Below are 15006 nucleotides of genomic sequence, written 5' to 3'. Positions count from 1 at the left end.
AAGTACCTTCAATCAGTTAGCTTATATTCCGCTAAAAAACTGATGAGTAATAATGATTTAAGAGCTAACTGATTGAAGGTATTCCGCTAAAAGTACCTTCAATCAGTTAACTTATATTCCGTTAAGAACTCCACCCTAAGAACTTCCAATAATCATGCTCTTATAGTTGCAGAATAAAAAACGTTTATTGGGTGTATCTTATACTGTTTTACGGGTTCCACGACACGTAGCGGTCCGCGATTGGTTATTTTTTTAATTTTTTTTTAATCAAATAAAAAAAAAAAATAATAAGAACTTCTTGTGGGTTTTTGGGATATTGATGCTCTTAAGGGTTTGTTGTGGGGTAGATTACAGTTTGGATACCTACTTTGTTTAAGAATTCAAAAAATAGTTTAAGACCGACTTATTACTTCATAAACTTAATTAAGTTACACTGTGCAAAAAAAGAAACTCTCCTTACTAGAGAATGTCCATCCATTAGCTACCCATACCGTTGACAAAAAAAAAAAAACTACCCATACCCAAGTAGTATCTCAAACAAAAAAATATTAATATTAGAATATAATATGTTTCATTTGATTAAATTCTAATTTATAAAAAAGTAAAGCCAATAAAAAATTGTAAGTGTGAAATGAGTATCTCAAGAGTATTTTAAAATTTCTTAAATGATACACTCTTTCTTCTTTTCTTTAATTTTGATTAAATTTTAATTATGAGAACCTTATTACAATACAAGAAAACAGCGACATACTGAGGGAAAAAATCGTCGGTATGTCGTCGGAATAACGTTATTCCGACGACATACCGACGAAACAAGTCCTCGGAAATAACTTCTCGGAAATTCATTTTTCCTCGGAAATCTCTCGGAATTTTCCGACGGAATTTCGAGGAAATAAATTTCCGAGGAAATTCCGAGAACCACCAGTTCGTCGGAAAGCTCCTCGGAATATACCGAGGGAGAACTTCGTCGGGATATTTCGATGGACTTTCCGATGGTCCAATCCTCGGAAGTTCCGACGAAATATTCCTCGGAATTTTCATCGAAAAATTCCGAGGAACGGGTCCCTTGGAAAATTCCGAGGAACATGTCCCTCGGTATATTCCAAGGAACGGGGTCCCTCGGTATATTCCGAGGAAGATGTCCCTCGGTATATTCCGAGGGTTCAATTCCTCGGAATGTAAAAAATATTAATTTTTTTTAAAAAGTAATTTTTTGAAATTTAAATTCGAAAATATAAAATTAAAATTAAAATTGAAATCATATTAATTAATATTCAAAGTTTCACAAATAAAAATAAAACATTCCGAGTTTTTGGAAAAAAAAAAAACTACGGGTCTGGCACGTCCGGGAACACCTCGTTCGGGTACATCCTCTGCATCATCTCCATCATTTGCTGGTTCAGCCTCCTCTGTGCCTCATAGCCCGCCTGTTGAGCCGCTATCTGGGTCTCCAACAAAGATGCGATCATCCTTGTCCTTCAACTGATCCGTAAGTACTTCTGGATCAACAAAGGGCGGTGGTGCAGAAGAAGGAGGAATCGACCGGGTGCGACGACCCAAACCGACCAAACGTCCCTTTTTCTTTGGAACCGACTGAAATAGAAAATAGCCAAATTTACAAATTTAAATCAATAAATAAATAAATTGAACTTTAAAAAAAAGAACTTACGGATTCAACGATTTCGTTGATTCGAAACCGGGATAAGTTGGTCGAAGCCGTCGAAGCGTCATCCTCGGTTTGAAGCTGAGACACTTCGTCTTGCACCTGAGTTTGGACCAGGCTGACCACTTCCCTCACAAGACCGTCATCAATCTGGCCGGTCTTCTTGTTGGTATACGCCCTCTTCATTAGGGCGAGATCATCAACCGGCTCGCCATCATTTTCTTCCGCCTTGAAAAAAAACATAAATTAAAGAAACGTTAGAAATTAGAAGAAATGGACAAAAAAATAAAATTTCAAAACTTAAATAATAGAAGAAAAAGCGGCTGAACTTACCATGCGATCTTCCAGAGAGGCAATAGATTGAGCACCCAAGTTATGCTTGAAGACGCTCTTCCCTTTACGGTCGCTCCTGCGGTTGGTGGAGTTGGTGTAAGAAGTTTCTTTCGTTTCTTTCGTCTCTTCCTTATCCCAATGCGTACACAACTCCGTCCAGACCGTGTTGTTTATCGACTTTGGGACTTTTTAATAAAAAAAAAATAGTTTAATAAATTAAAAAATACTTTAATAAATTAAAAAATTGTTTAATAAATTAAATCGAACCTTATTGATTTCCCACTTCTTCTTCCACTCGTGGATCTGCTTCCCGTAGTTGTCCATAACTTTATGGACGAAGTGGTGATAGATAAAGAGCGTCTCATCGGAATTCCAGGTGAATTCTTGCGGAAATAAAAAACACAATTAGTAGAAAATTTATATTAAAGATTAAAAATATAAGTAAAAAAATTAGAATACTTACCGCAAACTGCCGAAACCACAGATGCTGCTTGTCGGTAGGGAAGTCAGTGAAAGTCGGATGTTCCTTGTCGAGGGCCGAGTACATCATACGTTTGATCTATGCGCTGATCCCGTTTCTGGATCAGTTGAACCTAATAAAAAGAACAAACGCTTTATAATGAATCAAATTTTAATGAAAAAAATGTTTAATTACCATGTTTGACCCCGTCCATGTGGATACGGAGTGAGATAGGGAAGATGGTCACGACAGGGCTGTCGAACCAACTCCGCAAAACTCATCACGCCTGGAGGACCCGGAGGAGCAGGAGCGGGTGCAGCAGCGGGAGCGAGAGGAGCAGGAGCGGGTGCAGCAGAGGGAGATGTATGGTAGGAGCTGTGGGGCGAAGGGGAATCCTGAAAATGGCTGGAATCCCGAGACTGGCTCCCCGTACCACCACGACCACGACGCTGTCGAAGCCGGGTCTGATAATCATGCGACTTGTAAATTATAAAAAAAATATTTAATAAATATAGAAATACATAAATTAAATTTTTTTTAAAAACAAATCTCAAATAATAGTTTTTAATCACAAAAAAAAGTTTTATAGACACTAAAAATGTTTAATAAATATATAAAAATAGTTCTAATAAACAAAAATTAGTTTTAATAAATAAAAAATAGTTTAATAATTACAAAAAATAGTTTTAATAATATTAAAAATGTTTAATAAATATAAAAATTTATATAATATAAATATAAAAAAATTATTTTTTTTTAAATCCCAAATAATAGTTTTTAATCACAAAAAAGTTTTATAGACATTAAAAATGTTTAATAAATATATAAAAATAGTTCTAATAAACAAAAAATAGTTTTAATAAATAAAAAATAGTTTAATAATTACAAAAAATAGTTTTAATAATATTAAAAAAGTTTAATAAATATAGAAATTTATCTAATATAAATATAAAAAAAAAAAAAATTTTAAATCCCAAATAATTGTTTTTAATCACAAAAAAAAGTTTTAAAGATATTAAAAATGTTTTGTAAAATCCAAAAAATCAAATTTATATACAAAAAACGTTTTGTAAAATCCAAAAAAACGAATTTATATACAAAAATTATTTTGTAAAATACAAAAATCGAATTTATACACAAAAATCGAATTTATAAATACGAAAAAAATCAAAAATTTATAAAACAATTCTAAATCAATTCAACAAAACAAATTATTCAACCAAATCACAATTCTAAACCTATTATACAACCAAATCACAATCCTAACCAATCACCCTAACAAAAATCTATCAAATCTACACAAAAACCTAACAAATAGAACCTAAGAGAGTGAGATAGGGTCCTTACATGATTTGTGTAAGAGAAAGGGGAGATCACCGGAGAAGAGGTCGGAGAGAAGGGGTAAATCGCCGGAGAAGAAGGAGAGGAGGCGCAGAGGAAGAAGAGAGAAATGGGGAAGAAGAAGCGGCTCGTGGTTATAAAACCTAGGGTCCGACGGATACTATCCGTCGGAATTCCAATTTCAATTTTCGCGAAATATTTGCCTGGTTAAATGAAAATATTCCGAGGAAATTCCGACGGATACTTAAATATCCCTCGGAATTCCATCGGAATATTCCGAGGGAACTACGAGGAACTAGTGTTTGGGGTTTCAAAACATCAATTTTTTTTGCCGTATTTTATTTCTTATACAATTGTAATGCATACCATTGAGCATTCTTTGTATAGATGATCATAAACCATGAAATAACAAATTTCAAAACGAATTGAAAGTATTCCCTTTACCGTTCATTAAAGTGTATAAGTGTTTCTCTTACGTTGTGGGGATTTCGTTCATACAATCGGAAAAGTGTTTATCGTAGGGTAAGGAACAAATTTTGACTTCATAATCAGTCTAAGACACTTAATAAGGGTTATATAAGTGTTATTCAAACCGCAAAACGTTGTTTTGGGTTTAAAAACTCTATTTCCTCGGAATTTCCTCGGAATATTCCGAGGAAATTCCGAGGAAACCCTTATCTTCCTCGGAATTCCGTCGGAATATTCCGAGGAAATTCCGAGGAACTAGTGTTTGGGGTTCCAAAACATCAATTTTTTTGTCGTATTTCATTTCTTATACAATTGTAATGCATACCATTTAAGATTCTTTGTATAGATGATCATAAACCATGAAATAACAAATTTCAAAACGAATTGAAAGTATTCCCTTTACCGTTCATTAAAGTGTATAAGTGTTTCTCTTACGTTGTGGGGATTTCGTTCATACAATCGGAAAAGTGTATATTATAGGGTAGAGAACAAATATTTGACATCATAATCAGTCTAAGACACTTAATAAGGGTTATATAAGTGTTATTTGTCAAAAAAAAAAAAATATAAGTGTTATTCAAACCGCAAAACGTTGTTTTCGGTTTAAAAAGCCTATTTCCTCGGAATTTCTTTGAAATATTCCGAGGAAATTCCGAGGAAACCCTTATCTTCCTCGGAACTATCTTTCTCGGAATTCCGTCGGAATATTCCAAAAAAAAAAAAAAAAAGTCGATGCTAGTCTGTTTCCGAGTCATTATCACCAGATGAATCTGAATCTGCATCTTGGTGAAACTCTCCAATCACTGGTTCATCCTCTACGTGAACGACGGCTTCCTCTCCGAAGTCGGTTAAATGGACTACAAGGCCAACTCCAGCTAAATCTTCTGCTGCACTTAAGTTGCCGGATGTGCTTGGTTGTAGTGGGTCTTCCAGCTCAGAACTTCCCTGAACTCGGCCTCTCGGGTTGAGTCTTGTAACAGTAACCCATGGATCATCTCTGTTCCTTACCCGGGGGTACTTGATATAACAAACCTGTAACATTTAAAAAATTACTATTAAAATTATAAATTAATACACATGATGATGAATCATTCTAAATAATTAACATTTAATTGCCTGATCGGCCTAAGAAGCAAGAATGAAAGGATCATAATATTGCAGCTTTCGCCTCGAATTTACTGATGTAACACCAAATGCATCTGTTCTCACACCTCGATCTAGAGTGTTGTTGTGCCAATCACAATAGAAAACAGTACAGCGCAATCCAACCATGTCCAAATACTTGATTTCCAAAATCTCATGTATGTGTCCGTAGTATACATCATCTCCTGATGCAGAACAAACGCCAGCATCATAAGTCGTACTCGAATCTTCTGAGTTGTGAATGCATATCCTCGAGTACAAAATCTCGGATATGACTTCACAACAAATTTTGGTCCAACGACCATCTCGCGTATCCAATCGTCAAATGTTTCACCTCTGGCCAAACCAGCAGACACCTATATATTAATAAATGTGAATTAGTATAAATATGTGATAAATAATATTTTAATTTGTTTAAAGCACTCGCATAAGTAAACATCCATCCAGAAAATTCTCTCTGCTTCATTTCTTCTAGTTCATCCTCTGTGGCGTATCTATATTCGAACCTCTTTTCTGCCATGAAAATCCTGTACATATGATGACAATAATGTAATTAATTAAGATTTAAATTTCAACTTGTTAAAATAAAAATTTGTAAGCTTATTTATTACCTCTCATATTGAAGAACATCTTCGGAGTTGGTGAGCAAATATGTTTGCAAATTACTGCACTCCTGCTCAGTAATCGACGGTCCTTTGGTTTTCCGCTAAGTCGTCCAACGTCTGTGAAAATGTCTGGAACCGTAACATGATATGTTGCCCGTTCGCCTCTATCATCATGCCGAGCAGGTCTTCTGTTTTTGGTCTGAACTTCTGCTGGAAAGTAGTACTCAGCAAAGTTTGAAGTTTCTTCATTGATCATCTGTGCGACTATAGAACCTTCCACCCTACTTAAATTTTTCACCATCTTCTTCAAATGGAACATATACCGCTCATACATATACATCTATCTATACTGCACAGGACAACCAAGTTCCAATTCTCTTGCCAGGTGAATAACAAGATGCTCCATAACATCAAAAAATGAGAGAGGAAATATCTTCTTAAGGTTGCTCTGAATCACTGCTATGTTAGTCTTCAAATTTTCAATACCTTCAAGAGTCACTGATCTCGTGCATAAATCGCGGAAGAAACCACTTATCCCTGCAATTGCTTCATGAACATTTCGTGGTAATAGTTCCTTGAAGGCAAACAGAAGGAGGTGCTGCATCATTACATGGCAATCGTGGCTTTTCAAGCCAGTAAACTTTCATTCCTTTCTGTCGATACAGTTACGCAAATTAGATGCGTAACCGTCTAGAAATTCCACATCGTTTAAAATCCAATCAAAGAACGCATCTTTTCCCTCTCCATCAAGTCGGTATATGGGAAAAGGAGCCCTACCATTCTCATCAACATGAAGTTCTGAACGAGCACATATTTCGACTAAATCCAGTCTTGACTTCAAATAATCCTTTGTTTTACCTTGAACATTAAGGATCGTGTTCATGAGATTGTCAAAAAGTTCTTCTCAATATGCATGACATCTAAATTATACCTTAGCAGATGATCCTCCCAGTATGGCAGATCCCAGAAAATATTTTTTTTGTGCCAGTTATGTAGGTCTCCAACAGCATCTACCGGAAAACGCTCATGTCCACCGACGTCTGGCGTCCTTTCTGCACCAAAATCTCTTAGTTGTGTCTTCAAATCTTTCCCACAAATTTCCGGAGGTGGACTGTCAAACACCCTCTTGTTCTTCGTAAACAAATTCCTACTCCTACGATATGGATGATCAGGTGGTAGGAATCTCCTGTGACAGTCAAACCAACACGTTTTCCTTCCGTGTTTTAGTTGGAAAGCAACAGTGTTATCTTGACAATATGGACATGATAGCCTTCCATGCGTTGTCCATCTAGATAACATACCATATGCTGGAAAATCACTTATTGTCTACATTAGTACTGCCCGCATTTGAAAGTTTTCTTTACACGAAACATCGTATGTTTCAGCACCTTGAGCCCATAGTTGTTGCAACTCATATATTAGTGGCTGAAGAAACACATCAAGTGATCTCTTAGGATGCTCTGGTCCGGGAACGAGAATCGAGAGAAACAAAAACTCTCGTCGCAAGCACAAGTTTGGAGGTAGGTTGTATGGTGTAAGAATGACTGGCCATAGAGAATATTGTCTTCCACTCTTGCCAAACGGGCTGAAACCATCAGTACATAATCCAAGGTAGACATTTCTTCTCTCATACGCAAACTCGGGATACTTTGATTGGAAATGCTTTCACGCTTTTGCATCTGAAGGATGTCTGATCTCACCATCTGTTGAGTGCTCCGCATGCCATCTCATTGGTTGCGCTGTGCGTTCAGACAGATACAACCTCTGCAACCTTTCCGTCAAAGGCAAATACCACATCCTTTTATATGGCACTGGAACTCTTCCACTCGTATTTTTATAACGAGGCTTTCCACAAAATTTGCATGTAACCCGCTGTTCATCCGCCCTCCAATAAATCATGCAGTTGTCGCTGCATACATCTATTACCTGATACGATAAACCAAGACCAGCTCCGAGTTTCTGAACCTCGTAGTATGAACCAGGAGCTACATTATCCTCGGGTAGAATACCTTTTACAAAATCAGCAATCGCATCCACACAGTCTTCAGCCAAATTATAATCTGTTTTAATGCCCATCAATCTTGTAGCAGATGATAAAGCTGAATGACCATCTCTGCAACCTTCGTACAATGGTTGCTTTCCAGCATCCAACATATCATAAAATCTCCTAGCTTGTGCATTGGATATATCTTCCCCTCTAAAATGATCATTTACCATCTCCTCAGTACCTACACCATAATCTACATCCGTTCTAATTGGTTCTTCTAATCTAACTGGTGACTGAGGTTCGCTAGTACTACCATGTTCATAATCAGTTTCCCCATGATGATACCAAAGTTTGTAACTTCGTGTAAACCCACTCAAATATAGATGAGTCCAAACATCCCACTCTTTAATAACCTTTCTATTTTTACAATTAGAGCAAGGACATCTTAACATATCTGTTTTTGCTTCCGGTTGTCGGTGAACTAACCCCATGAATTCGGTTATACCTCGTTGGTATTCTTCCGTAAGCAATCTCGTGTTCGGATCCAAATGAGGTCGATCGATCCAAGAACGAAAATAATTTGAAGAAGACATGTTTTTTATGAATCAAATTCGTGTGTAAATAGAGTAAGAGGAAGGAAGAAGATATGGAGTGGATGAAGAGGAAGAGGAGTGCTTGTATTTATAGTTAAAATCCTGCCGACAGACCGAGGAAATTCCGACGGAATTCCGACGCCAACGGCTAATTCGTCGGAATTTCCTCGGAATTTTTAAAATCCCCCAACGGCTCTCCAACGGCTATAATATATCCTCGGAATTTATCGGTTTTTTCCGATGAATACATTTTTCCTCGGTATTTCATAAGAATATTTCGACGGAATGATATTTCCTCGAAATTCCGTCGGTATATTCCGAGGAAATTCCAAGGAAGCCAAATTTTGGGTTTTCTCGGGATATCCTCGGAAATTCTTCGGAAAATTCCAAAGATTTCATTTTCCGTCGGAATATCCGTCAGAATACCGTTGTTTTTTTGTAGTGTTAAGATAGTACCAACGGGGTTGATCTTGGTTCCCAAAGCAAAATAACAAAGTAAGTCTTATACTTTAGATAGAGAATTCTTCCAAATCACAAACGGAATTAGAAAATAAACTATTAGCTATTTCTTAAAAAAAAAATCGAATATCTAAAATAAAATAACATTAGCAAATCAAAACCATTATCCAAAAGGGAATAAGAAGTTGTTAGGTCGATGCTCCATCATGTTGGGGATGATGTGTTATATGGTAAAGACATTCTCTTTGGAATATGTTAGTTGGAAATCGAGAAATATAAGCAAAGATGATTTTTTCATCTCTTGCCATCATCTAGTCTTCGTTGCTTAGCCCACCTCCCACCAATAATCTTGCAACTTCTATCATACTGTCAACAATCTGAATCGTATAAATTTAATGCTGGATGGTGATACCAACAACATTGGAACACCCAATAAATTGTAGCTCATTTTCATATAAAATTAGGTGACTATTAATACCATATGTACAGTTTTGAATAAATATATGCCAAGTGTATCTGCTCCGGTCAAGTAATTGCTATATGTATTTAGTATTTACTCACGTGGCGAGAGAATTATTAACTGCTTTTGAGCTCATTTTAGGCTTCCTTCTCTTCGTGGCATCTTTTTCCTTTTCCATTCATAATTTATTAAATATGGCCACAGAGCACAAGTACACTTATTAAATGATTTCTATGTTCAGTACAATACAAACAAACAAAACAAAAATAAAAGATTTTATTATAAACATAAATATCATCACGAAGAGAGTCATTTAAACATACCAGATTAGAATTACAAGTTTGTAAGACAACATAAGTTGTATTTTCTTCATTTTATGTAACATCTATATTATTAAAAGAGAAGTACCCTTTAAAAAATATCCATAAGTTTTCTAATTTATTTACATTTCTATGCTACCGAGAATTAAATTAAACTACTTATTTTTATTCTTGTCTTTTCCAGTTAAATTAATGAGTTTTCTTTAATCAAATTTAAATTTAATGTCATTAAATGAACCTACCTATTTTAATGTTTGTCTTTTCCAGTTAAATTAATGAGTTTTCCTTAATGAAATTTAAACTTAATGTCATTAAATGAACCTAAAAATACATCATATTTAACGTAGCTTATTACGGACGAGTACACCCAATAATGAACTTGAATTTTAATTTTACGAAAACGTGAATCACTTGAATTATGTAATAATTAAAATATATTAACTACAATATAACAAATGCTCACTTGAATTATGTAATATTTAAAATATATTAACTACAATATAACAAATGCATATAACCTACATATACTTTAGTTTGAAATGATCATGCTCAAGTTTTATATAGTCAACTTACATCATGCATCGATCGATGTACAATAGTCAAACCACCTATAGTTTTCGTTTTCTTTATAGGATGTATCAACCAACCAATCATCCCACTGATTTTCTAAGCTTTATAAAAAAACAAATCAATAAATACAAACTCAAAATCCAATATCTTCTATTAATTAAAACATAATATCTTCAAAGTCGTATCTTTAACTAGGTGACCGGCCCGCACCCTGTGCGGACATAATAAAATTCAAAATATAAATTAAATATTATATAGTGTTTAGAAGTAACGGCTTTTACAACATAATACCACCGTCTTTGGGAGAATTCATCAGCCATGGAAAAAAGCTGGTAGTCAATATTTAAGATGGACGAGAGGAAACAAAGTAATATCAGTATGAAGAGGCAAATATTGTGTGTATGTATAATTGCAACGTCACAAAATATTTTGTGTGTTTAAGAAGATACTTTCATTCAAAAAATGGAATAAATAGTGTATAGTTTTAGAAGTAACAGATTTTATATTATCATTAATTACAATTTTATTGTATATGTGTCGTAATTCTTTATTTTAGGTGAATAATATTATTTTTTCATAAATAATAAACAAACATTTATGAAATATTAAAAGAAAATATAATAAAATTGAAAATATTATCTATAAATAATATCAATTATGAAGTACAATTTTCGATAAAGAAAGCAAATTCAATTAGAAACCTGCAAAAAATTAAATAAATTTTGTAAGCAATTTGACGGGTTAACATTATTTGATAGATTTATAAATTTCTAAATTTTATTGAACACGAAATAATTAAATTGACATACCGTCATCGGTCTCCTAACTCATCACAACTCATCTGGAAAATACAAAAAATAAATAATTGTAACAGTTTATATATTTTAAAATTTGTATTTGAAAAAAAAGTAGATTAAAATTATGTACCGTGACTACGGAATATTCTGAAAAACTTGTTTGCAGACAACATATTTTGGATGAATATGCGCAATCCTCCCTATCGCAAAGCCTCGTCTCCGTGGTACCCATTCTCTCGTACCTGATTTCCAAACAAATTTTGTTGGAAATAGTTACAAATGTCAACTCTCTTACCTCTGGGCATTTTTTTGTTTGCTATGAACCAGACCAAAAACATGGATTGGTTGACAGTCTTTTTGTTGAGAATACTCTCAATAGGTTCATCTTCATAAAAAAAACACCAGCTTCTGATCCGGAAGATGAAATCCAAGTTTCTCTACAGCAGTAGTACGAAAATGTGTAGGAAAAGCAAGAATCCGCCACGACGACTCGCATGCAGTAATATATCTAATTAAGAAATACGAAAACATAAATTAGTAAAGATGAACGTAGACCTTAAAATGTAAAAGACAGATAAACTTTATTTGTTAATAAAGTATTTATTTTATTGTAAGAAAACGAGTTATATAAATTTCATTTATGATATTATATATTTTTTAAAGTGTATACAAATATATTTTTACTAATAGTAATAGATTATTGATGTATTTTCCTATGATGATTACATAGCGTAGAATACAACAATATTGTTTTATATCTATTATTAATAAATTATAAATAAAAATAAATATGATATATACAAAAACATATAGTAAAAAAACCCAAAAAATTTGTATGTTACGTCATCTACTTAATATATATGATATTATTGACTTAGCACTACAGTGTGACCATATATTTAACTAATTTGACGATATAATATTATAAATAAAATTTATTTTGGAGTAGATGATAGTGAGATATTCCCAAAGACACCTAGATCACCTTTTGGTCCCTTTTAGATTGACAAGAAATCGCTCATGAAGTTGATTGTTCACTGATCCGATCTGCATTGATCAGTTTTGGAGAAATGATCATAACTCTTAAACCAAAGTTATAAATGAAGATCCGTTTTCGGCTATAGATAGACATATGAGTGAAGAACTTACCCTATAGTTTGGCTTCAAAATTCACTGATTTTATCATCCATTCTTCTTCTTCCAAAACATATTTGATGTGTTTCTTCTCCTTTTTAGGTGGCTATAATGACTTTTCTTTCATGGTGGCTATTGTAGGTGGTTCCGATTTCATTCCGGAAATAATTCACCACTCCATAAGCCTCTGTTAAAAGGCTCATGAAATTTCTAATAAATAGAGAAAACTTAGGATCTCTTATAATTAAACTGGGCCAAAAAATTTAAAGTCGGTATAGATTGATCATCTGATTTACAACTATTTGAAAAAGATTCCTTGGCATGCCACATTCTAGATTCACTATTTATCAGTTCTTCTGAAACGCTGATGTTATCTGAGGAAGGATCAAGATTCAAGGACTCTTGCCTTGGATTTATGTGCCTCTCAGCATCCAAACCAAAATAAAGCCTTAAAGGCACAAAATCAGGGTAAACACTCTGAACAACACTTTGGGTCTAAAAAGCAGATGCGGTTTCTAACATATAAAAATTGCTCAAACAAACAGAAATGCGGCTTCTGAAATTTATTTACAAAAAAAAGGAAAAAAAAAAGAGAGACCGTAGCAAAAGTATTGGCATTGTTATATATACAAACAGTGACTTTTGACGGGAACATAGAGCATAAGAGACATTTAGAGACTAAAAAAACTGAAAGGGAGAGAGAGATAGACAAGAGAGATAGACAAAGTCTAATCTCACATTTTCACCTCCTGCCTCTGTTCTATCTCCCTACTCTTTGGTTGTCACGAGTGTGTCGATTCTGTCGACTCTTCGACACCATTGAGCTCAGGTGATTCGGTTCGCGAGCCTGGAGTTGACGTTGATGTTGTATCAGGTTCAGTAAGGCCATTGCTGATGTGTTTATCCACTGAGAAAGAAGCAGTTGATAATTTGTCTGGTTTCGAGTCAAGGAAGAGGCAAACTACAACGCAGTCATCGACTTTTGAAGTGGGGAACTTCCATCTCCAATTCCTCACTGCAGCTTCCACCAAGGCTCGACCAGCTGTGCAACGTGTTGGTGCTTTCGCTACAATCTCCACAACTTCTTCATTCGTCAATACATCCCATATCTAGCAAAGTTTCAAGAACACACTTAAGAGACCAAATAGTTTTGTACCTCTATTATATGCATTTATTCAGAACTATTGGACTTTTTACTAATACTATTTCATTGACAGTGTGATATCTCTTACCCAATCAGTTGCCAAGACAACAAATTCATCTTTCTCAGTGAGGCGTCGGTAGGACACGTCAGACACAGAAATGAGACCAAAGTCCTTAAGGCAAAAATCTCCAAAAGCACGCGCCATGGCCAGACCAGGTGAGTTGTGGTTAGGAAGCCAGAGGCGGGCAACTCCTGGTTCATCCCGGAGAGCAAATATACGTCCTCCGCATCTCTTTATCCTTGCTGCTTCAGCTGGTAACATCAAAACTCCCAACTTTAATTGATAAAAACCAAATTATCTTCTCAAATGATTAAAAGCTAAAACTAAAGTTTCCTCACAGTAGTTCCGTAAGAAGAACTTAAGGATGATGGAACTGGTTATAAAAACCTTTGTGAAGAGGAAGATGTAGCAGTAAAATAACCTGGAACATCTGGTTTGAGATCTTCAGTTAACTGAAAAGGAACAAGTTTATCCTCTTTATTCCTCGTACCCAATACTGCTCTTGAATCCCCAATGTTTCCAGCAACAAGATGTTGACCCTAAACCAAATAACCCAAAGAACAAAAAAAAAATACAAATGAAAAGGACTTTTCGCAACAAAACTCAGACACAACATGAGAATAATTGGTCCAACTATCTACCTGCTTAACCATAGTAACTGCAGTAGTACCACAACAAAAGCAATCAACATCCACTTGCATCTTCAATTCCTTGTCCATGAATCTGTAGGCTTTAACAATCGAGGTCAACAGCATCTGAACCATATCCTGATCCTTGTTGTAGACTCGGGATTCACCATTAGCAGATATTTGCACAAGGCTGTCAGAGGTCATTCTGTCTGCAGTGTTGAGGCTGATCTCTTTAAGAACCTCCTCGTAGGAGAGATATGACTCCAAGTGAGAGCCAAATTTGAGCGGAAGCAAATCCCAGACTCTCTTTGCGATAACGTGACCGTAAGGTCCATGTCCATCAAATACACCACAAAATACAGTGTCCTCCATTGACCCAAAATTCTGAAACATTTCAAAAAAAAAATCAAATATTCAGCTAAGTGACACTAAGCCTATACAACTTATTAAAAAGATAAAACTTCAAAAAGTTATATATTTGACAATTAAACCAACGGTCCTTGGAGTAAAACATTTGATGGCATACTTTTAGAAAGTAAATGAAGATAGTTATATAGAACTTACAGCAACAAGAACTGTATTGAAGTAATACATTTAATGAGAATGTACACATACTAATTAACAAAATTGGTTTTAACAGAACAAACGCACCTCCCAGACAATCATGGCGTCCTGGATAGGACCTTTCTTGCCCTGTTGGGAGAAGAGAGACGCATGATCGGTAGAGCCATTCAAGAATTTGCATTATAAGACCTTGGTTGTTTTCTATATATATACAGTCGATTTATTTCTCATATTAACGACGCACAATAATTTGCATAATAAATAAATCAAACTCT

General features: G+C 34.8%; 1 protein-coding gene across 1 annotated transcript; it reads right to left on the bottom strand.

Moving 5' to 3' along the window:
• Positions 1-13115: 13115 nt before the first annotated feature.
• LOC106383276 (probable protein phosphatase 2C 74) lies at positions 13116-14761 on the bottom strand. Its single transcript, XM_048755418.1, has 5 exons — positions 14732-14761; positions 14180-14551; positions 13960-14077; positions 13566-13789; positions 13116-13442 (listed from the first exon to the last, which is right to left on the bottom strand). Exons 1-5 carry the CDS (start codon positions 14759-14761, stop codon positions 13116-13118), a joined length of 1071 nt encoding a protein of 356 aa, XP_048611375.1.
• Positions 14762-15006: the final 245 nt, after the last annotated feature.

This window comes from Brassica napus, chromosome C4 (genome assembly GCF_020379485.1).
Source record: "Brassica napus cultivar Da-Ae chromosome C4, Da-Ae, whole genome shotgun sequence".
In the NCBI taxonomy this organism is placed as follows: Eukaryota; Viridiplantae; Streptophyta; class Magnoliopsida; order Brassicales; family Brassicaceae; genus Brassica; species Brassica napus.
This window is presented reverse-complemented; position numbering and strand designations above follow the sequence as displayed.

Excerpts from the sequence above, each read along its gene's own strand:
- LOC106383276 (XM_048755418.1), bottom strand. The coding sequence starts at position 14,761 with ATGTATTACTTCAATACAGTTCTTGTTGCT. Across the intron at positions 14,552-14,731 it reads TCAATACAGTTCTTGTTGCT|AATTTTGGGTCAATGGAGGA; the intron begins GTAAGTTCTATA and ends GAAATGTTTCAG. Across the intron at positions 13,790-13,959 it reads TCTCAAACCAGATGTTCCAG|CTGAAGCAGCAAGGATAAAG; the intron begins GTTATTTTACTG and ends TGATGTTACCAG.